The sequence below is a fragment of the Mus musculus genome, chromosome 10 (genome assembly GCF_000001635.26).
Source record: "Mus musculus strain C57BL/6J chromosome 10, GRCm38.p6 C57BL/6J".
NCBI lineage: Eukaryota > Metazoa > Chordata > Mammalia > Rodentia > Muridae > Mus > Mus musculus.
This window is the reverse complement of record NC_000076.6, coordinates 116,141,154-116,166,127: the sequence shown is the minus strand read 5'-3', so window position 1 is coordinate 116,166,127 and position 24,974 is coordinate 116,141,154. Positions and strand designations below refer to the sequence as shown.

General features: G+C 41.6%; 1 protein-coding gene across 4 annotated transcripts in view; it reads right to left on the bottom strand.

The window, feature by feature from the left end:
- Positions 1-24,974, bottom strand: part of Ptprr (protein tyrosine phosphatase, receptor type, R) — a 256,745-nt gene that overhangs the window by 108,805 nt on the left and 122,966 nt on the right. For 2 of the 4 annotated variants that reach the window (XM_006513382.2, NM_011217.2), the window contains exons 3-4: positions 5,556-5,669; positions 3,518-3,673 (exon numbers count right to left, since the gene is read on the bottom strand). In XM_006513382.2, the coding sequence (XP_006513445.1) occupies positions 3,518-3,673; positions 5,556-5,669 (270 nt within the window). Of the gene's footprint in view, positions 1-3,517; positions 3,674-5,555; positions 5,670-22,090; positions 22,231-24,974 lie in introns of those variants that run through there. The other 2 variants (NM_001161837.1, NM_001358484.1) reach the window with 2 other exon arrangements.

The following is a 24,974-nucleotide window of genomic DNA, read 5'->3' as shown; positions in this document are numbered from 1 at the left end:
TCAGAGCTAAACAAAGAATTCCTACCTGAGGAATACCGAATGGCTGAGAAGCATCTGAAAAAATGCTCAGCATCCTTAATCATCAGAGAAATGCAAATCAAAACAACCCTAAGATTCCACCTCACACCAGTCAGAATGGCTAAGATCAAAAATTCAGGTGACAGCAGATGCTGGCGAGGATGTGGAAAAAGAGGAACACTCCTTCATTGTTGGTGGGATTGCAAGCTTGTACAACCACTCTGGAAATCAGTCTGGCAGTTCCTCAGAAAATTGGACATAGTACTACCAGAGGATCCCACAATACCTCTCCTGGGCATTTATCCAGAAGATGTCTCAACCGGTAAGAAGGACACATGCTCCACTATGTTCATAGCAGCCTTATTTATAATAGCCAGAAGCTGGAAAGAACCCAGATGCCTTTCAACAGAGGAATGGATAAAAAAAAATGTGGTATATTTACACAATGGAGTACTACTCAGCTATTAAAAGGAATGAATTTATGAAATTCCTAGGCAAATGGTTGGACCTGGAGGGCATCATCCTGAGTGAGGTAACACAATCAGAAAAGAACTCAAATGATATGTACTCACTGATAAGTGGATATTATTAGCCCAGAAAGTTAGTATACCTGAGATATAAGAGACAATTTGTAAAACACATGAAACTGAAGAAGAACAAAGACCAATGTGTGGACACTTTGCCCCTTCTTAGAATTGGAAACAATCACCCATGGAAGGAGCTACAGAGACAAAGTTTGGAGCTGAGACAAAAGGATGGACCATTTAGAGACTGCCATATCCAGGGATCCCTCCCATAATTAGCTTCCAAACGATGACACCATTGCATACACTAGCAAGCGTTTGCTGAAAGGACCCTGATATAGCTGTCTCTTGTGAAACTAGGCTGGGGCCTAGCAAACACAGAAGTGGATGCTCACAGTCAGCTATTGGATGGATCACAGGGCCCCCAATGGAGGAGCTAGAGAAAGAATCCAAGGAGCTAAAGAGATCTGCAACCCTGTAGGTGCAACAACATTATGAACTAACCAGTACCCGGGAGCTCTTGACTCTAGCTGCATATGTATCAAAAGATGACCTAGTAGACCATCACTGGAAAGAGAGTCCCATTGGACACGCAAACTTTATATGCCCCAGTACAAGGGAACGCCAGGGCCAAAAAGTGGGAATGGGTGGGTAGGGGAGCTGGTGGGGGGAGGGTATGGGGGACTTTTGGGATAGCATTCTAAATGTAATTGAGGAAAATATGTAATAAAAATATATAAATTCAAAAAACAAAATAAAACAAACAAACAAACAACCCCCCCCCCCAAAAGAAGTCTGGACTGCATTCTATTGTATTTGAGACCAAAGAATCATAAAATTAGGTTTACATTGAAGAATGTTTCTCTGATAGCAAAAGGAAGAAACATGTTTTGTGTAGGAAGGAGAGGGGCAGGGCAGGGGACAAAAACAAAAGTCATGAGCAGAGGGTGACTGTTTTGATTCAGGAGTGACATAGTTTGTCCTCCTAGCTATGCCTTCTGCACCTGGGAATTCAGCCAACTGGGGATAGAAAATATTAGTGGAGAAAATTAATCTTCAGTTCACCTATACACTTTCTCGCCACTATTTCCTAAACAATATTTTTAGCAACTTTTCACATTTTAATAACATTAATATCATGTATTATGAGTAATATGAGCTTATGGGAGTGTGTCCCTAGAGTATACTCAGATATAGCTTTATATAGGAAATTTGAGCATCCGACGATTTTGGTGTGTGTTGGTGTCCTGGATTCAATCTTCTGAGGACATCAAAGGACTGCACATTCTCAATGTTCAACTCATCTGGGTTGAAATCACATTTGTTTTGTTTGGTGCAAACAAAATCTGATGAATCTCACATACATTAAAAAAATTAATCGGTATGTCACGTCAATTAGAGAAGGGCTAGATCCATTTTGAATACGAAGAATCTAAGGCTCAGCGTGATTAATACTATGGAAAGAGAAAAATCCCCACAGAGCAAAATGGTCTGAACAAGATTCAAACGGTTGAGCACGAACAATTTTAATATAAGACCTATGGATTTGCTGACACGAAGGGCAAAGTAATTTACAGGAAAGAGGAATGACCCAGGCAGCGAATCGAATAAGGGTTTGCTTTGTTTCCTTTAGAAGCAGTAGCTCAGGCTTGCCTGGAACTCTCTATGTAGGTCAGTCAGCCTTTGAAATCATGACCCTCCAGCCTCTGCCTCCTGAGTGTCAGTGTCTGGTATTTCAGGGGTGCCCCACCCAGACAGTTATACTTCCTCTGTCTCTGTCTCTCTCTCTCTTCCCTCCCTCTGTCCCTTCCCTTTCCCTCCTTCTCTTCCTCTCTTCTTCCTTACTTCCTCCTCCCTGCCCTCCCTTCCTCTCCCTTCTTCTGTCCCTCCCTTCTTCCCTCCTTCCCTCCTCCTCTCCCTTCCATCCCTCCTCCTTTTTTTCCTCTTTTTCTTCCTGTACTGGGGATTGAACCCAGAGCCTAACACACACATGTAAGTGTTAGTTTATACCTCACCCTTCAGTCACTTTGAGGCAGTTTCTTAATTTCTGTGTACTCTACTTTCTGTTTATACCTGTTTTCCCTTAAAGCCAAATCCCGTGAATTTGTGAACGGAATGGAATCCCGTGAATTTGCGAACGGAACGGTGTCTATTTAGGATGCTGGTGATTGTGATGAATTTGAGTTTGCCAGGAGAGATAGAGAGGGTTATTCACTGTGTAGGAAAAATGGAAGCGGTCGTAGAGACACCCCCTTTTTTTTTAAAGTCCAAAATTTATTTTAAGACTCAAAGTAGTCTCTTTATTGCAAGCCCCTATAAAATCAAAGAGCGAATAACATATTTCCAGCATACAATCGCACAGAATATACATTACCATTCCAAAAGGGAAAAAGAGGGCCATAGTAAGAAAATACTGGATCAAAGCTATACTGAAAACCAGCAGAGCAAACATCAAATCCCAATGGACTTTGTCAATGGGCTTTGAGCAACGTTCAGGAGACACCCCTTTTAAGTGTCAAATTTAGAAAATCCCATATAGAAAATATCTGGTCTTCTTACACATAGGAAAAGGCCTACTTCACATAATTCCAAATCATGGAGAAATGAGTATTTTGTGACTATTTTGACAATGAAGGTGATGTGAAAGAAGAAAACAAAAAGAGTGGAGTTTTTGTTTTGTTGGCGACTCAGTTTCAAGTGACGAACCAATCTAACTGTTCTTTCTTATAAACAGTTTACTGAAAAAAAATAGTGAAACTTTAACACAAAAAGTGAAAAGTGAATTTTCTTAGGGAAAACAGAAGCTGAAGTGGACTGGATTCTGACTTTTAGGGAATTGCTGTTTTAAAATCCACACACACCTAAGGGTCCGTGTCCCCCCCCCCCCCCCCAAAAGCCTCACGGTTTGGATTAGCATGTGGTGCTAACTGCGTGTTTTTTTTTTTTTTTTTGAACTGTTGCATGCAAGGACATACCTCAGGGGCGACGTCTGTAATTCCAAACTGTGGTAAACTCTGATGCAAACCATCCACATTGAGGGAACGCAGCACTTCCTCAGCCTGCAGGGCCTGCGTTTCTCCTGGTTTCCGGTTTCCGGGAGACACAAACAACTCAACCTGGTTCTTCTTTTCCTAGTGAGAACACACCATTTGGGTAAGATGAAGACATCTTTCAGGAGTCGGGTAAAGTTTTCGCCTGTTCTTCACAAACATTAAAGTCAGGTTCCTAGAACCTTCGAAGTCATTTAAGGGAGTGATGCGTATTAATTTTTCCTATATATATTACCATTAATTTCAGAGATGATATCCAGTTGTAACATAGGCTGTCTCTGATCTCTACATTCTCCTGCCTCAGCTTCCTCCTAAATGCTAGAATTATAGCTGTGTGCCAACTTAACCTATATTTCTCAGGTGCTTCCTGAATAATTATGCTGACACATCTATTTTAAAGTCAAATGAGTTAGTACTTAATATATTATTTAAGTATTTTATATATTTTCATTTAAATAGTTTATACATATCAGATATTTACTATATATGTGTATGGTGTGTGTTCATATACATGTGTATGTGTGCATTGTGTATGCACTATTATGAACCACATGTGTGTTGGAGCCTATGGAGCTCGGAAGATGACATGGCGTCCTCCGGAACTGGAGTCCTAGGCAGCTGTGACTATCATGTGGGTGCTCAGAACCAAACACAGCTCCTCTGTAAGAGCAGTAAGTGCCCTCAAACTGGGGAGCCGTCTCTAAAGCTGTGTTTCAAGGTTTCTGTCATGTGAGCCTTAGACAAATAACTTTTTTAAAAAATAAACAAATAAGATTGATTCATGCTGGGCATGGTGGTATATGCCTTAACCCCAGCATTTGAGTTCGAAGCCACCCCGGTCTACAGAGTGAATTCCAAGACTGCCTGTACTACCCAGAGAAACCCTGTCTTTTTTTTTTTTTTTTTTAATGTTCTCAAAAGCCCGGACTTTTATTGTAAATTTATTAGTTTGGGTACATTTGAAAGAATAGTGGACATGGAGAAAATCAGAGCACCATCGAGTTTCAAAAACTTCTATGGCCTCCACCTCTAAAAAAGAGGTTTCTAACATGTGGCAAAAAATACCCATATTTAATTACATTTTTTCCATTTTTTATTAGGTATTTAGCTTATTTACATTTCCAATGCTATACCAAAAAGGGCCAAAAAGGGAGGGGTGGGTAGGGGAGTGGGTGGGTAGGGGAGTGGGGGTGGGTGGCTATGAGAAACCCTGTCTTGAAAGAATAAAAAGAAAAGTAGTTTGATTTAAATTGCCCATTTTACCCACAGGGTTTATAGCAATCTTCAGTGCCGATGAGACTATGTGACTCCCGACCTCCAGGTTCCCAGACACCAAGAATGAATTCGGGTGACTAGGTGATAGGTCAGGAGTTACTACAGAGCAGATCTCTCCATCCCTTAAGTTCTCCTCATTCCCACCTCAAATGTCAATCGTAAGTTTTTTTCTTGGTATTCCATGAGCTATGTGGGGTAAGGACCAACTCTTCTTTATCCATACATAAGTTTTTGTTTTGTGCATTCAACATACATTCTATTGATAAGCTTGAAAGAGCTTTAGTAAACAGAGTCTGGAAACCTGGGAGAGAAGGTTCCACTTTCCTGGACAGTATTTTGGGAGTTATGTCAAGATGCCAGAGCACATGATCTAGTCCTTTTTCATACTTATTGGGGGAGCTGATATTGAATTATGACAAGGTGAATAAAATATTTTCTGTAAGGGGCCAGACTAAATTCCTTAGGCTTTATGGGCCAATCTGTTTGCAATAATAACTTAGTTTCGCCCCTGTATGCGTAAAAGCAGCCACACACAACATGTGAATGAGCTGGCTTGTTTCAATAAAACTTTATTTACAAAAATAGTTCCTGTGGTAGATTTGAATTATCAGTCGTGGAACCGTAGCTTGGAGCCTTTGATAATGGAGACGGAGCTTGAATTCTGAGACTAGGAAAGGCAAACTCTTACAATGAGCCGGTTAATGTGCACTTGCTGAGGTAAGAGTCCCAGGGCTGCAGCTACTCCTTGGCGGAAGATCCGAAGCAGGGTTATGTTCAGCTTGGTTATATCCATTTGCAGTGTCTGGAAAACAGAGGAAAAAAAAGTTACAAAAGCAAGTGAATATTGAGATTCAGATAGCCAGTTTATTATTAATAACTGGCCACACCAGTTTTGGGGGAGTGTCTTAATAAGTTCACAGTCCGGGTGCTAATTTTGATATAAGTAAAACTGTAGACATTCTTTATGTGAGATTTCAAATGGTATTAGTTAAATTATGGCAAATCATGTAATAGAGCAATTTGTCTAGTTATTTAAAAACACAAGAAAATGATCTTTTTTTTTTTTTTTTTTTTTTGAAAAGGAGTTCCATTGCAATGTGGCCCAATCTATTTTGCTTTCCTTTTGGTGTTCGTGGACAAGCCTATTTCAGCTATGTAAACTGAAGGATATGTTTAATTCATGTTCACACACAGCCACCGAGAAGGGTGCTGTTTAAGTCCCATAAGGCTGAAGCTACAAGTTTCTCTATATAGAGATCTGCTGCAGTGCCAGGCAAATAGATGAGGTGCAGTATGTGTTTATGCTGGTAGCAAAGCCAGCGATACCAATGACTTGATCTAAGGCAAACAGTGCTCATTCCACATTTAGGAAAACAACTCCTAGCAAGTCTAGACAGTAAAACGTTCCAGAATTGCAAATCAAATTGTGACAGTAGTAACATAGTCTAAGCCAGTAGCACAAACCAGGAAGTAGTTCACTGTATTTTCAAAACTGGATGGTGAGGTTCGACAATTGACTCTGCAGATAACAACGCTTCCTGTCTTCCTAGAGGACCTGAGTTCAGTTCTCAGCACCTGATTCAGCAGCTCATAACCACTTATAACTCCAGCTCCAGGGGACTCCACAGGCACCTACACAAAAGTGGTACACACACACACACACACACACACACACACACACACACACACACACACAGAGAGAGAGACAGAGAGAGACAGAGAGAGACAGAGAGAGACAGAGAGACAGAGAGACAGAGACAGAGAACATGTCCCATACTCACAGACAACCATTGAACTGAGCCACGGGGACCCTAATAGAAGAGTTAGGAGAAGGACTGAAGGAGCTGAAGGGGTTTGCAACTCCAAAAGAAGAACAACAGTATCAATCATCCAGATCCCCAAGAGCTCCCAGGGACTAAACCACCAACCAAAGAGTACACATCGAGGGATCCATGGCTTCAGCTATATAATGTAGCAGAGGATGGCTTTGTGGGGCATCAGTGGGAGGGGAGGTCCTTAGTCCTGTGGAGGCTCAATGCCCCAGCATAGGGGGATGCTAGAGCACCCTCATAGAGGCTAAGTGGAGGGAGGATGGGATAGGGGGTTTTTGGAGTGGAGACTGGGAAGGGGGACAACATTTGAAATGTAAATAAATAAAATAACCATAAAAAAGTCCTAAGAATGGTATAGCTGGATCTTCAGGTAGATCTATTTCCAATTTTCTGAGGAACCCTCCAGATTGATTTCCAGAGTGGGTTGCACCAGTTTGCAATCCCACCAGCAATGGAGGAGTGTTCCTCTTTCTCCACATCCTCTCCAACATGTATTGTCACCTGTGGTTTTGATCTTAGCCATTCTGATTGGTGTAAGGTGGAATCTCAGGGTCATTTTGATTTGCATTTCTCTGATCACTAAGGACCTTGAAAATTTCTTTAGGTGCTTCTCAGCCATTCAAGATTCCCCAGTTGTGAAATCTCGGTTTAGTTCTATACTCCGTTTTTTGATTGGGCTGTTTGGCTTTTTGGTGATTAACTTTTTGAGTTCTGTATATTGTTTGGATATTCGCCCTCTACAGGATGTGGGGTTAGTGAAGAATTTTTTTCCCAATCTGTAGGTTGACGATTTGTCTTGGAATATACCCAAAAGATACCCCACCATGCCACAGGGACACGTGTTCCACTATGTTCATAGCTGCCTTATTTGTGATAGTCAGAAGCTGGAAACAACCCAGATGTCCTACAACAGAAAAATGACAACCTCAGGAGATAGGAGGTTGGGGGAACCCTTCAGAATGCATCAGAGACCTGGGAGGTGAGATACTCTCAGGACTCAAAAGGGAGGGACCTTAGATGAAATGCCTGACAGTACGGAGAGGGGACTTATAGAGCCCACCTCCAGCAGGAAGACAGGACATCAAGTGAGGGATGGGGTTGCAATCCCACAGTCACAACTCTGACCCATAATTGTTCCTGAGAGAACTACAGGGATGGAAATGGAGAGGAGCCTGAGGAAAGGAAGGTCCACGAACAGGTCCAAAGTGGGATCCAGATCAAGGGGAGATCCCAAGACCTGACACTGTTACTGAGGCTATGAAGCGCTCACAAAAAGGGACCTAGCATGACCGCACTCTGGAAGACCCAACAAGCAGCTGAAAGAGTCAGATGTAGATATTTGCACCCAACCAATGGATAGGAGCAGCTGACCCCTGTTGTTGAATTAGGGAAAGCTGAAAGAAGTTGAGGAGAAGGGCAACCCTGTAGGAGGACCAGCAGTCTCAATTCATCTGGACCCCAAGATCTCTCAAATACTGGACCACCAAACAGGCAGCATACAGCAGCTGATATGAGGCCCCCAAGACACATACAGTAGAGGACTTCCAGGTCTGTGTTTATTCAGAGATGATGCACCTAGTTAACCCTCAAGAGACTGCAGGCCCCAGGGAGTTTAGAGGTCAGGTAGGGTGAGGGGTGGTAGGGACATCCACGTGGAGACAGGAGGGTGGGGAGGAGGTATGGGATGTGGAACAGTAGGAGGGTAGAGGGGGGAATAAAATATGGAGTGTAAAAAATAAATATGTTAATTTTAATAAAGGCCTAAGATGCTAAAAAAAAGAAAGGAAAAAAAAAGAAAGAAAGAAAAAGAAAGAAAAAAGAAAAAAGGTAGATACTTGTAAGAAAGGAAAACTGAATTTTATCCATTTTGTATATTCTTGTATTGTTGAGTTCACTGCTTTGGCCAGAGTAGGTTGTGTCTAACTAACTGTTGGATGGCTCTCATTTGCTTGGTTAAGAGATCGCTTTGCATCTCTAATCTACTATAGTGTGAGAACCTATAAGCTGGGACTCTGTCAGCTTACCCTAAAAGGAGAATGATAGAATGATATTGCTTTGACAACATGTAGACTTGTTAGGAAAGATTTCCTATATGCAAACTTTGTGTACGATAAATGGCCGGAAGTGGTCAGTGTTCAAGGTGACAGGAACCAGGCATTAACAGCTTGGGAATATGAAACAGGTGCAGTGGGTTCCTAATCAAAATGGTAGGCTCAGCTAGTTTTCTATTCCCCATTTCTATCTGAGGGTACTTTAATGCCTTCACAAGGGTGGAGGCCATCTATCTTGTTATGGAGGTGAGCCAACGAGATCTGAAGCAGGGTAGCAGCTTCAAGAGTCTGCCTGACACCCCTGACCACAGGTATGCATCCCTTTGTTTCTAGGGAAGGGAAATGGAGAATTTAATCAGAAATGGGTCGAGAAGCTGTATCAGCACCATATGTCTTCTGTCTTCTAGTTTCTTGTGTTTGGGGCACTTCCTGGTATTGTGTGTCCAGTCATTGCCTGTGGCATCAGATGGTAGTCTTTTGTGTCTCCTTCCTGTATGGGTAGCTGTGTGGCAAGTTCCTCTTTTTATAATGGCTGAGCATATTGAATCAGGAATTCTCCCTACTCTAGGATGACTTTAATGAACTGTACTTGCAATGCCCCTATTTCTAAATAAACTCAAATTCTTAGGGAGTTAAAAGCCTACCATAAAAATCTTAGGGGGGGGGGCAGGCAGATTCTCTAACTAAAACTCCAAATAAGGATAAAGACAGAGACCTTAGAAAAAAGTTGTTACATTTTAGACAGGATATTAATTAAGAATCTAAATGTTTTTGCATGTTTTTCTGACTGTAAGTCAAACTGAGTCCTGGGTGTTCATCCCTGAGAAGAGCTGTTCTTAGAGAGCTGTTTGGGTGGTCAGACAGAGCCATGAGTAGAAGGCTTCTATTTAAGGTGGTATGCAATCGTGAGCACATTTTAGGTAAAGGTAATGTTAATGCCTGGGTAAGCGGAAAGGAAAGGTTGAAGAACACAGACACAAGTTGACAAAGGATTCCTTGGAGTCTTTGAGGACTCACTCTCCACTTGTCATAACAGTTTCTCCTGGACTTGGGGTTTGTGTCTTTTGTCTTAATAGATTGTGATCCTCTCCTTTCAGAAAGTAATCCTTTATAGCATAACAATCATCTAATGGGGGCTGGGGAGATGGCTCTACAGGTAAGAGCATGTACTACCTTGCAGAGGACCCACGCTTGGTTCCCAGCATCCAAGTCATATACTTTATTGTCACCTATAACTCTACCTTCAGGGGATTGGGTGCCCTCTTCAGGCCATGGTGTGCACTTCACTCATGTGCACATACCTTGACACATAGACACACAATTTAAAAAATCAAATATCTAGAAATCATCTAAGGATGCATAAGAGTTCATATATCATTTGCTGTGCATTTCTATAACTTAAAGCTGTTTCTCATATGTAAATGAGTATTTAATATAGAAAGTTAAACTTGATCTAAGCCTTCACGGACTACTGGGATTTAGATACCAGGGATGGTTTTCAGTTTACAGTTAGTTTATAGTCTAAAGCATAATTCCATTATCTACCTACTAAAATCCAATGTAGAGGAATTTTAATCCAGCAAGATGACTGTTCTGATCATATCCAAAGACCATCTAGGTCTGTGTGATCGGCTGGAATGCAGATACACCCTTACTACTCACCTTTGGTCACAAACAATGACATCTAATTGAGGGGCAGACAAAGTGATGAGTCAGGGAAAGATTTGGCAGAATGAGTCAGAAATAGGATATGGCCAGCTCTCAGGAGAAAATCTATTTATGAGCAGTGCAGGGAGAGAGTCAATCAGTTTAGTTAGTGCCCATGAGGTGGGAGTTGAGTCACTCAGGAGTCAGTGCAGTGTGTGCAGTGCAGTGGAGTTGAGTTCCTTGGTGGGTTCATACAGGTCAGGGCAGGTCAGCAAAGGCAGCTAAAGCCAGAGCATAAGAAGGAGCCAGACGATTAGAACAAATTGCCAGAATTAGTTTGAGGCCAAGCTGAGCAATTCGGTGAGAAGCTGAGAGAAGCCAGGTTGAATCAATCAGCTTGGAGAGGAGTTTGACCCAGAACAGCTGAACCAGCCAGCCAGAATTCAGAAAGAACTAGAAGGGTGAGCTTATTTAGCAGTAAGCCCTAGAGACAACAATTACATCAGGCGAATAAAAGAGACATTCACAACCTAGTCCACCTCTAGCTCTGTCCAACAGAGACTTCCTTTGCTCCTAGAGCCTTCCAGCTGCACTGCCAGTATAATGGAAACTGTGGCTAGATCTCTCTCAGACACCATATCTCAGCAGTCTACTTCTGTCGTCTGCATGACTAAAGGTAGAAACCTCAGCTGGCACCTCTAGACTCTGATGAAGAGCCACTGGGTTCTTGCTTGCCACCAGGCAGGCTGAGTAGGCAGGCACTGTCTCTTGTCCCCAAGGACTGGATTTGGAGCTGCAAGCAACTCTGGGAACTGAGAGACATGGAGGTTGTGCAAACTCCCGAGAGCTCAATTCCCAGGGCCACGATTAACAGAGGCTTGTAACTGTGGAAACAGTATTAAGGTCTCAAATGGGAAGTGAAATAGGAACTCAAGATTAAAATCACTCAACAAGACAGCCTCGTAAGATGGTAAAAGCTGTGCTTTTGAAGTAGAAATTTGAATGACCCATCTAACGTGAAGGAATAATGCACAGAGGTAATCAGCTGAAATTGGAATCCTCTGGCTCACTGCAGCAAACATTGGAATAATTTGTCTGGATTTCAGCTTGCCTATGAAGCCTTGAATTGATTCCACAGAGCATGCATATACCTTTGACTTCTATCCCACAAAATAAGTGATGCTAAAGTATAGAATACACACACACACACACACACACACACACACACACACACACGCACGCAGGCACGCACATACACACACACACACACAAACACACACCCATTTGGGGTCCTAATACATGCCAGATAGAATGTTAGTGAAAATTTGGAAAAAAGAATGTGATTCTTAATTAAGTGAGAATTTTATTTCAAACAGAACAGGATTGGGACTTCTTGTAGTTAGTGGATATATACCACCTGTATCTTTATCAATAGATACTGGAAACATATAAGTCCTTCCATGCTGTTACACGAAGGCTCAATTGAGATAAAACAGAAATTTCCAAGACAATAATAAGGTTTAGTTTTAAAGTTACCATAATGTAACAAAATTCAGACATAGTCTGAATACTAAGTCCACTTGATTAGTTCTGTGATTACAGATTTCTATTTCAAGGAGAAATGGAAACTCTAAGTGGGGATGATAAGAGATTTTCTAGCAGTCAGTTATTCAGTTTCTATGTGCATGAATTTGGATCTGAAATGTGCCCCCAAAGGCCACCAGTGACTTAATGACTTGGCTCTCAGCTTATGGCTTCTGTGCCCTAAGAAGTGGAACCCATTGGGGTTCCCTTGCAGGAAGTAATCAAGATCTATTTCCTTTGTCTTTCTTTGCGCACAGTTAATACACCCCTTAATATATACCATAATATGCCACCATGCCACAGGCCCCTAATGAACAGGCCAATTAACTCTAGATTTAAACTCTTACAGTTGATTATCTTTAGTATATGTTATAGTAACAGAAGCTAACATACTACATAAGGAAAATTGGGTACTTCTACTGATAATTACCAGCATATGAACATAAAGCTTTAAATATAATGAAAACATAATTAGAAAGATTCTAATGACTAGGTTTATTGGGAACCTCTTATTCAGAGATTAGGGAGTCAGTTTTCCATTATTGTATTGTAACAGCTCTGGTGTGTGTGTGTGAGTGTGTGTGTATGATGTTCACGTACCGTACAAATGTTTGCAGTTAAGCTTATCCATGTGGGTTCATCCAGAGGTTGCTTTCTGGTTTTCCTTATCAGCTGCTTATCCATCTTGTTTTCTGAAACAAGCTATCTTACTGAGCCTGGAGCTCTGTTTTGACTAAGCCTGGTATGGGGCAGTGACCTGTGCCACCAGACAGAAGAACTGGTAGGAAGTAGCAAGTTCAGAACCCTGGTAAATCTCATGATTGAGAATGGCAGGAACTTGAAGTAGCTCCTGACTTGGTTCCTTTCCAGGATCAAGTGACTACAACACCCCCCTTACGAAAGGATGGACCATGTAGAGACTGCCCTATCCAGGGATCCACCCCATAATCAGCTTCCAAACGCTGACACCATTGCATACACTAGCAAGATTTTATCGAAAGGACCCAGATGTAGCTGTCTCTTGTGAGACTATGCCGGGGCCTAGCAAACACAGAAGTGGATGCTCACAGTCAGCTATTGGATAGATCACAGGGCTCCCAATGGAGGAGCTAGAGAAAGTACCCAAGTAGCTAAAGGGATCTGCAACCCTATAGGTGGAACAACATTATGAACTAACCAGTACCCTGGAGCTCTTGACTCTAGCTGCATATGTATCAAAAGATGGCCTAGTCAGCCATCACTGGAAAGAGAGGCCCATTGGACACGCAAACTGTATATGCCCCAGTACAGGGGGATGCCAGGGCCAAAAAAAAAAAATGGGAATGGGTGGGTAGGGGAGTTGGGGGGAGGGTATGGGGGACTTTTGCGATAGCATTGGAAATGTAATTGAGGAAAATATGTAATAAAAAATATTTTAAAAAAAAGAGGACCATAACAACCATTCACATAACATAGAACCCAGAGTTCTCCGTGCTAATGAGGTACCTAGATAGGCCCTGAGTGTTTATCAAATGAGCTTCTCTTCCTGGGCATCCCTTCCTGCAAACAGTGTTTAATCTCTGGTTCACCCTGAGTAAGATGTATGCATCTTCCTCCACCATGGATAAAGCAGTTTGGACAAACAAGGACCGTCTGCTTCATCAAGGACTGTTGTGGGGGAGACCTTCATCATACAGAGCTGCACCTCCGTCTCCTGTAGAATCCCCTTCATACTCCTGGCACTCACTTGAAGCTAGGCTGGATTCCTACGTTCCCTGTCCCGGGTTCATCATGGCCAGCGAGCTCCTGTTCCTATCCTCACAGTCTCCAGGGTGGCGTCAGGTACACAGGAGGATGGGAACCACCAGTCTCAGCTCCTCAAGGTTCCCAGCAGCGTCTGGTTGCACTGGAGTTTGAGAAGCACAGTCTGTCCCAGCTCCCGCTGTTTTCACCAGGAGGAACACTGTGTTTCACCTTCCCTTAGCAGTGCATGTCAGAGCTTCAGCACCCAGCACCGCAGCAGTGAGGAGGTAACACAGCAACTATAACACACATCAGCAGTGTTCCAACACCCCAGTGATGAGGCAGAAACACTGAAGGACAGCCCAGCTGGTCATGACCCTCCCCAGGATCAGTTTCTATCCCAGCACTGGAGTTAGAGACACGTGCTGCCATGCCTAGCTTTTCCATTTGGGTGTTGGGTGGTGAACTCAGACCCTTATATCTGCTCAGCAAACACTTTCTCTACTGAGAGCCATCTCTTCACCCCTCAAGATAGCACTTTATAAGAAGGTTTCCCCAGCACACAGGAGGTTAAGATAAAATGATCTATGAGTTTGAGGTCAACCTTGGTTCATAGTGAATTGTAGGTCAGCTTGAAACATAGGGAGACCTTGCCCTCAAAGAAGGCTTCCTTTGGTCACCAGACTGCCCACTAAACTAGGTAAAGCCCATTACCTAGTTATAATTAGGACTGATGGAATTGATTAAGATGCTGGACTTAAGTCAAGAGAGTGTGAGTGGCTCCTGGCCATTTATTTGTAAATGATGGTTGAATTTGGTTTGCCTGGGAGAAAGGCAGTTAGTCCTCTCACTGTTACCAGGCAACATCATCTATCATTTGATTATACCCATCCGAGTCATGGCCATATCTAGCAGCCCAGTCAGGCAGCAGAAGGTCAGATGACCATCTTTTCCCCTAGGAGAAATGCTGTCTCTCAATAGCCACACAGAACCTACTTTGTTAAGCATCCTCGTCTTAGTCCTAATGTGTCTCTATTCTCATCTCAATGTTCTCCTTCCTCAACCTCTCCTGAATGACCAACCCATTTTATCTTGTCTATGTTTAAGTCATCTGTTTAGATTCCCATCCTGGCTCTGGACTATTTAAGTAGAGAACCAGTGGGTTGCCCCTCTTTTGTGATATTTAATTTTTTTCACTTTTAACATTTATCATCACCATCATCATCATCATCATCACTAGTGTGTGTGTGTGTGTGTGTGTGTGTGTGTGTGTACACCCAATTATGCCATGGAAGAGTGTAGAGGTCAGAAGAAAACTTAGCAAGAGCTGGTTCTTTCTTTCTAACATGTGTGTGCTTCAGGGAATTCAACTTAAGTCATCAGGCTTGGGAGCAAGAGCTTTACCCATTTGAGTCTTCTTATTGGGCCCATCTAATTAATTTTTCATGTGAACACCATAATGGTGTGTCTAAAATACTAGTCTAATCAGCTGCAATTAAAGCCAAAATCCCTAAAAGAGCTCTCAGTTTTTGAATGAATAGTCGTAACTCTGGTTAACCAAACTTGTGTACTCTTGCTGTCTTAACCTCACACACACACACATCTACTGCACACACTGTGCAGAACACACTGTAGTCACCCCTGAGGTTTGTAAACATCTTCTCTCTTTCTCCATGGTGTCAGTTCACATGTGCCTAGCTGGTAAGGTGTAGGTCTCTCTCCTTTCCTAGAAAGGATGCCACAATCCCTGGGCCTCTTCATTTGATGTATCTCTTGTTTATCTGGATTTTAGTATCTCTTACTTTCAAATGAGGCTCAGGAGTGCCATATTTTTGGAGATATTGTATCTTTAAAATTATGTTTATGATGCTTTAATAACAAATGACATTTTGGCTAGATTCTTGATTCAATCTCTATTTTTATTTTTTATTTTTTTCTTTTGAAATATGCTGCTGTTATCCCAATGCCTTCTGGCAAGGAAAGTTACTGTAAAAAAAATACCCTGACCTGACAATGGCCTTTCTGTAGACAACTTGCTTTTTCTGCCTGTAATCTCAAAGGACTCTTCATCTCTGAAGTTAAGAAAAACATCCTCATAGTATTTCCTTGGTTTAACAGTTCCTATAACACAGGCCTCTGAAGTTTATAGATTCTAAGCTTTAGTTCAAAAATATTATTTGCTATGCTACATCTGAATGATTTGCTTCTAAATATTTCAGTCAGATACCAATTGAGCCACTATATATTGTATTACTTCCTAGCCACACTATTTTATATTTCCTCCTGTAAACATACTTCTAGTCAATTGACATTTTTTTCCATCCTGCTTTCTCTGTCCTTTCCACTTTTGTTTTTGTTTTTGTTTTTGTTTTTGTTTTTGTTTTTGTCTTATTTTGTTTTTTCGAGACAGGGTTTCTCTGTGTAGCCCTGGCTGTCCTGGAACTCACTTTGTAGACCAGGCTGGCCTTGAACTCAGAAATCCACCTGCCTCTGCCTCCCAAGTGCTGGGATTAAAGGCGTGCTGTTTCACTTCCTCTGATGTATTTTTATTAACTTTTAAACTTTTGCCATTTTATTCATTCTTGAGAGTTTCACATGCACGTATGGTGAAATGTAAACATGCATGTCCTCAGTATGTCCCCTTCAACTCCTACCTTATGCCTCCAATATGTCCCTATTCCAACTTAATAACTCAGGGAGCCCAGTGAGTTGTTATGTGCGTGTATATGCATGGAGCGGGGCCACCCACTGGAGAGTAGCTGTTCTATCATTGGCCCAACTGAACAGTACTTCAACAGCAGGGGCTTGGCAGCTTACCCATGATTTGGATTCCCTCCATTGTCTAAAATGATGATCTAAAGTGTCTCAGGGTTAGGGTTAGAGAACGTCTTTGTCTCTCGCATTTGTTTTAAAATACGATTCCTGCCCCATGACCCTTGAAAAGACTTTAGCTTCTCTTATTGGCAGTCACTCTCTGCAAATGATATTTGCAGTATATTTTAAAGGCTGTTTCCACAGAAAAAGCTAGAGCTGACCAGTGCCACTTGTGGCTTGGGTCACAGATGACTACGCTCACTGAACCCCTTAGTCATGTCCCCAGTAGAGGAGCAGCAAGAATGTGTGTGTTCTGATCTCCTAAGCCTGCATCCTCTGCCCTTCAGAGTGTGGGAGGGGAGAGACGCCATCTCTCAGTCTATGCAAACACAAATACGAGTGCGTCGTAGACTCACACATCACGTCTCATTGCTCCAAAATAAAGGGCCAACCCAACCCAACCCCAAGCCCAAAAAGACTCTATAAGCGCTCTTGTTAGCTGGCCTCAGTTTCAGTATAGGAATATCCCAGGGTACAAACTCTTGTTTCCTTTAGAAACACTCTTGTGGAAACAAGAGTGTGTTGGGATATGGAAGTCAGGGGCAGAGTTTCTAAAAGTGGCTTGTCACCACAGCCTCATGCATTTGTGACGAAAAAATGTTGATCATGGGAAGGCTACAGGAAGTAATTGTGAGCTTCAGGCAGTGGCTCTCAAATGTGGCTTCTGAGCCGCTGGGAGACATTTGCTATAATAAGATAACTTAACTAAATAATTATGCTTGCATTCTTAGAAGCTGAGGGTGGTTGAGCAAATACCAAATACGTTCCCTGTATCAACGAATTATAGTTACGAGCCCAGGGTGATGAGAAAGACTTGGGTTTAAACTGGGGTGGGAAATCTCTATTAAATTCTCAACTGTCCAAAAAATAACCCTCAGTTTCTTCATCTATTAAATGGGGTGATAAGAGCATTCTTTATTATGAAAGTAACTTAGGAAATTATGAGAAACACATAGAGTTTTAGATAGAAAACAGCTAGAACTGGCATGTGAATGGTCCTCTGTAAACTTCGCCTAATGCCATGAATTTATTACACATTGACATTGAAAGCAATGTATTCGCTGAGCTACTTATCTGCATATTCAGAACAAAGGGAAACGGGATAGCAGCTGTGTTGATCAAATGGAGACCTAAAGATTGTTTATTAGAATGATTAATAATATCAGAGCAGGAGGTGGCCTGATTGCACTGGTGATATTTATGTTAATTGATTTTTTTATCACTGCTGGGGAATTTTAGCCAAAAGTCAATCAGGCAATCAGAAAAGAGAAAAAACACAATATTCAAATTATTTCATTTTGCCAAGAAACGCTATAGTTTGTTTTCTATTTGCAGTCAGAGGGCCAGGCTTTGAGGAAGTTCTCTGACTTCCAAATGTCTGCCTCCCTGTATTCTCCACCCAATTCTGCCCCAAGTCCACAGTGCACAGAGGACTCTTTAGGACGCTGAATGACATTCATACCCAGCTTGCTTCTTTTCCTACCACTACAAGTTAGATGCTAGTAAAAAGCAGCTGAATTTAGCAGCTTAGGTTAGCACCCCTCGGCTGGTTCATTTGGAAAGTCTTTAATAACCCAGTTTCCTCTTTGTATCATTAATCTACCTCTTCTATTTCCATCTTAGCTCTTAATTAGTGCCCTATTTTCCTTCCACTCTTCTTGGGATAAGCCTTTCTCTGTTGCCTCCAAAGCGGCCTTAAACTTGACAGTTAGAACTTCTGTATACATTTTCCTGAAATCTTTTAATTTTATATAATTTGTGGCAGGCTCCATCATTATAATAAATTATCTTTTTTTTTTTTAAAAGTAAGAAATGATGACAACTTTGATCTTTTGACTGTGTATTCACTGGAGGGGGAAAAGCTTACACAAGTACAGAGCTTACACTGCATTCTCCTATGATACATCCATTCTTATGCTTTGTTGGTTTGTATTTATTTAAACTTTAAAAATCTTTAAATTATCTCTCTATCATCTATGTATCAGGTATCTATCATCCATGAATCTATGAATCTATCTATCAATCAATCTATCTATCACTCTATCACTCTATCTATCTATCTATCTATCTATCTATCTATCTATCTATCTATCTATCTATCTATCTATCTATCTAATGGAAGAACATAGAAACCTAATCCAAAACACTTTCAAGAAAGGAAAAAAGCTATGACTCAGCCATGACTAACTCTTATCCTGGCTACATGTCACAGCATCTTACTTGTTTCAACAGAGGCTTCAAGTCTCACTGTTATGTGTTTCAATCAAGAGAAGTTTCTCCCTCCATCTCCCTGATTATCCTTCCTCTTCTGTATTGCTATTTTCACCTACTGCTATTCCTTTGTGTTCTCTTTCAATCTTCCTTGGCTTGTTCCTACCCACCACCTACCTTCCTTCCTTCCTTCCTTCCTTCCTTCCTTCCTTCCTTCCTTCCTCATCATTTTGGGGACAGAAGATGGCAGCCAAAGGATTGAGCTGAAGGTGGCTCAAACTAGATCCAGGCAGAAAACAAAAACAAACAAACAAAAAAACAATGCTCTGGTAAACACTGTTGGCAAGACAAGGTCAGACAAATTCAGTTTTCTATAATGAGCCCCATCAAGATTACAAAACTTAAGGGTATAGTGGCTGGATCATATCTTTAATCCCAGCCAAAAAGGATCTCTGTGAGTTCAAGGCTACCTGGTCTACATAGTAAGTTCCAGGCCAGCCATGGCCATATAGTGAGTCTGTCTCAGTGAGTTAACCACAACAAAAAAACACACATTACCATCACAATCAACCCATCACCATCACCATCAACCACAGGCCAAAACAAGAGACAAGTCAACAAACAAAAATACAGCAAACCTCTGTCTATGGCTGCTCTGGCTGCCTCACTCTTAGAGCACAGTTGAAAGGACAGAGGGGACATCCTGACCCTGTGCCCAGCACTAGACAAGACTGGTTTGTAAATGGTGTCTGGACCTGCTAAGAAACAGACATCCCAGGGCAAACTCATAAGCCTTAAATCCCCCAGAGAACTTACTTTCTAGCCATACACGGAGGTGGTTTTAAGTCACCAAAGATACAGATACCATATTAACATCAAGAAAGTATTAATTTATACTGGCCACTGATGCCTTATTTGTTATAAACAGCCAGATGGCTATCTCTCCTTTTAAGATCCCGTATTCTGACAACAGGGGTATATTAGTTCCACACATGATGACATAAAAGCTTGAGCCACTAAAGGGCAGGAGACTGCACAAGCTCTGAAAGACCCTCTGAGTGGTTTGCGGCCTAAGCCCGAGCAGACGGGATGGATGGCGCTCATTTCTTTCAATTCCCACCACAGAGGAGATTATGTTTCACTTCAGTGGCTGTGACTGGATTCCGCTTCCCGTCTCCGGGTGTGCTACCCCGTTCTCCAGGAAACAGGATAAAAGTGATGCATGGTTTATGGGCAAGTGTTTTTGAGATGCTGTGAAAAAGGCTCTGCTGTTGAAACGTCCTCGGTAATCTTGGTTATTTTTCTGTCACAGTGGGCATTAACAATTTTCTGCATAACTTAAAGTGAATAAAGACAGAGTGTGGAAGTTTTTTTGTGTACCCTCAGTTCTTTCATCTGCAGAGGGAGGTGGCAACACAGTAATAACCATGTAATTTCCCCACAGTGTGTTATTTCAGTGATTGGCACTCTCAGAGACATCTCTTTTCTAGAAAAACAAGATTTGGAGTACCTGTTAGCTGCAAGGAAGGCTTCGAACGCAGCAGGACTCGGTCAGTTTCTCCTCAGTACTTCCTAATCCTTACAGTCAGACCCCCGGCCCCATCCCCAGGCCCCCTTTCAGCAGGCTTGAGGCTAAGGTGTATATTAGGATTGCTCTAGCTGCGATTTCGTTACTAAATTGTCCCCTAGAAGTAAATGCATGGAGCAGGAAAACAAAAAGGCCGAATATAGCTTATTCTCCCTGACTGCAGCTAAGTATAGAAATGGTTAATTTTGTACAATGCAATTCAGATTACGTTATCAGCTGAGTGGTTAGTGATGGTCACTTATCAATAAATTGAAGATTTTGGAAGTTGTATTTTGAAAGTATTTTGGTATAAGGCACTAAAAACCCACATCTGTCTCGGAGCTTACTATTTAGTAAGTTACTATCTAGTAAGTAAAGTTTTAAACAGGTAAAGCCTCTTCATGTGTGTGTGTGTATGTGTGTGTGTGGTGTGTGTGGTGTGTGTGTGTGTGTGTGTAGTGTGTGTGTGTAGTGTGTGTGTGTAGTGTGTGTGTGTAGTGTGTATACATATACATACATATGAAGAAAAATCCTTGAAAACTACCTTCTTCCTATTTAGTCTAAAATCTGGGCACTAAACCTTAAATAGTACTTTGAAATTTTGGCCCTCATTAGACATTATTGCTTGCTCATGTTTCATACTAGAGATACACTCAAAAGAAAAAAAATCCTGGCAGCCCTGTATTTTATGAGAAATTGAGCTTGATTTTTTGAGTCAAGTGATTTATCTGGGCTACCCTGATGATTGCTCTCTGTAATATTGAATCAGATAGGAAATTAATCCAGTTTTCTTATAAGGATGGATGGAAATACCGGCTACATTATTTCTGACATTGCTATTTATCCTTAAGGACCACAGATGAAATAAAAATTGTCCATAACTTTGCACCAATTCCAGAAACACTATTTTAAACGTTCAAACTAAATTTCCATTTTCCATCTCTGTATGCCCAGACCCTACACTCAGGGCCAAGAAAACAGCGGGAATTCAATAAATATATTTTTAGAAATACATTGCTGTGTAGGCATTTTTGAGATTCTCCTTATCAGAGAGCATTACTTTCTATGCAGATCAACTAATGAAGTCATAAATAATTTCTAACCAGGGTCCAAGATTCGTGTGAGAGCTACTACGATTAGAATCCAAGGTTCTTGGTTCACGGAGGGAAAGCAGCAGACCTGCCATTCCCAGGTAGGAACTAGGCCAGGGGCATCTCGTAGGGACACCTTTCCTTCAGCAATCTCTTCATAGGACGCACCAAAAAGATCCTGGCATTTTTTAGTGAAGCCTGCATGTGAAGGTGGGGGTTCCAGATGCCCTTGTTGTAAACATATCTAGATTTCTCAGCTCACCTCCCTGTGACCCCTTCTTTCATTATCATAAATAAGGTCACCCCCTGCCTCCTATCCCCATGGTAGTGTGGTAACTACACTGGACAAAACAGAGAAAACATGTGCTTTCCTAACTGTCTTTTATGAAACTTTTGGGTTCTGTTTGTATGGATGCGTTTGGGATCCAGTCTTTGGGATGGTGAGCCCTTACGGTAAAGACACGCTGAATAACCGATAGGATGTTTACACTTCAGACTTTGAGGCTAAATATGTTTCTCTGTGAATCAAAGAGCGTTTGTGCTGACTCACCCCACCAGCCGCTGACAGAAATCCCAGCGTGGATGCTCCCAACAGCACAGTGTGACCCAGACCACCCTCTCCCCATCCCCATGGGCTCTCTTACCGGTGTGGAAACTGACCGAGTGTTGCGATGCATCCGACTTCCATCTGTGTTCTTCTTGTTACTCCCTTACCATTGCTAGCTGGGCTAATCAGAAAGCCTGCGAGCTGAAGCCTCGTTTAGTCACCTGGAGCTAGCGGACTGCTACTATTTCTAGAGACTCTGCTGAGCCCAGGTCTACAGCCGCAGCCTGTGCTATCCCAGGGGACGCCCCAGGTGCTGGCTGTTTCAATAGTTTACTAGCATTGAAATTCATGGTGGTTTGTTTCATAGCGATTAGCAAAACTGGAAAATGAGATTTTTATGAACTGTGGACCAGGTATGTTGCATGAGAATATTTTTTTCTTTTTTTCTTTTCTTGATTTTAAAAGAAAATATGTTTCATAAATTTTTTTAGAAAAAAATAATTTTTTTAAAAAGTTCCACCATCTTCGTGAATAATTTTCCTACTGGGAAACAGGGATCTTACAGATATCTAATTTTAACTCACTCCAAGACTTAGAAAACAGATTAATATTAATTAATTTAGTTTAATTAATATTCATATATATTTTGAAGAGGAAACTCAAGTGACTGGTAACAAACCCAAGTAATGAGTTGGAGATTCAAATATATGCTGGTGTGATTAAAAAGCTAATTCCCCCCTACCATACCATTTGTGTTTGATCTAAAATAACATGTGATCTAAAATAAATGATTATTACAATTATTACTATTAGAGACATATTTAGTTTGAAAACAAGTAAGACAGAGCAAAGTAAAGGAAAACATTTTCCTTGTCTATAAGTGTTAACCTCATTTTTTAAGAGTAAGATTCGTTGAAACACTTTGAGAATACCACAAACTCCGACATCAAGATACATGGCATAACTCAAGTAAGACTTCAATAAAGCTTAATTATTTATACATTACTGGCAGCAAGGTAAATTAATTTTTTAAAGAGCACCAGAGCACTCCCAATAGTCTTAAAAATGTTCAGGATCTTTGGGCCAATAATTCCCTACCTGAAAAAGTATCCTAATGAAATGATTTCAGTGAGTAGACATTAAGTACTAAGATTTTCTTGGCTAAATTTTTCTTTAAAACTTAGAGGAGATTTTAAGGAACAACAGTAGCCAAAGCATAAACACTTTTTGGTATGTCAGTGAGAGGTAATTGTTGGTTAATTCTCTCTCTCTTTCTTTGTATCACCAATTTGGCCCTGTCTACTAGAGCTTTCTGGTCTACCTTGAATGTCCTATGATAGTCTTCATACTGAAGCAAAGCCTTTGGGGCTCAGTGGTTTACACTTAAAACCTTAGCCCTTGGGAGGCACAGGCAGGGGGATCTGTAAGTGAAACAGAGGGGGCCAGAAAACATGGCGAGCTGTGTTGTGGAGACTGGCTTAGAAAAGAAACAAAAACCCATTGAAAGCCACACAAACCATCTAGCTACCATCCTTTATAAGAGAAAGCATTGCATCACCTATTGTTTCTGACTCCTTTTTCTTTTTGCTTGTGCTGTAACTGGAGGTCTAAACCAGAGGCCTTCCTTATTCTGGGGGCTCCAACATGTCAGGCCCAGCCATTTACCCCAAGGAAAACCAGAAAAAATAATGATGAAAAAGGCAGGAAAGGAATTTAATCAAAATGACTGCTTTGTAGAGACATACATTGAGCACCCCAGTCTTTCTGTGAGGTACCGACAGAAGATTTAGGTTTAAATACTTAATTCCTAAATTATCTAATTAATATTATTTATTAATAATAATTAGTTAATTGCTCCAACAGTTAATAGTTTCTAAATTAAAAATTCGGGAAGAATTGGGGCAGTGGGGAAAGGGTTCACATAATAAGCAGCCTTGGTCTGGTTGTGGCCTGATTGCTGATACTCTCAGTTCCAGCGAGGCAAGCTAGCCTCTGAGTCATCTTTGTTTCTCGGAGGGGGCCAAAGTAGTTCATTCAAGTGATATGGTTGCAGTTGCCTGGGGTGGGGGGTGAAATCTCATCATGGGCTGCTGTTCCTGGAGTCCAAAGTGACAGCAGGCTCAGGATAATGATCACAGACTTTCAGATACTTTATCCAGGACACTGTAAAAACTCATACTAAGATGCCTCCATCACTTGAAGCTTTGTGCCTTTAGGCTTGAGTGAGGTGAAACAGTCCATTAGGGTGTCACCAGTATTTGGGCTCTCTGAATGATTTGCATGTCATGTACAGATCTAAGCAGGCTATCCCTCCACAGGAAAGGTGACATACAAACTGAGGGAAGGGATGTAGGGATGCAGGGATGCTAAACCACTCTTGGGCATATGCCCAAAAGATGCTTCACCATACCATTGCTCCATTATGCTCAGAGCAGCTTTATTCATAATAGTTAGAAACTGGAAACAACCCAGATGTCCCTCAACTGAAGAATGGATAAAGAAAATGTGGTTTATTTATACAATGGAATACTATTCAGCCATTAAAAATAAGACCACCATTAATTTCACAGGCAAATGGATGGAACTTGAATATATCACCCTGAGTGAGGTAACCCTGACCCGAAAGGACATGCATGGTATAAACTCACTTATAAGTGTCCACTAGCCATAAAGTACAGATTACCCCATGCTATCTATAATCCACAGACCCAAAGAAGCTAAATAACAGGGAGGGCCCAGGGGAGGATGTTTGAATCTCACTCAGAGAGAAATAAAATAATCATCAGAGGCAGATGGAGGGAGAGAACTAGGTGGGAGAGAGGATGAGGAGGGGAAGGGGAGATCAGGTGTGGGAAAAGCCAGGGAAGCAGGACCAGGAGAGGGAAAAGAAATCAGCAGTTGTGGGGGGAGTGTTCCCAGAAACCTGAGATTGGAGAGGCTCCTGAGAGTCTATGGGGGTGACTCTAGCTGAGACTCCTAGC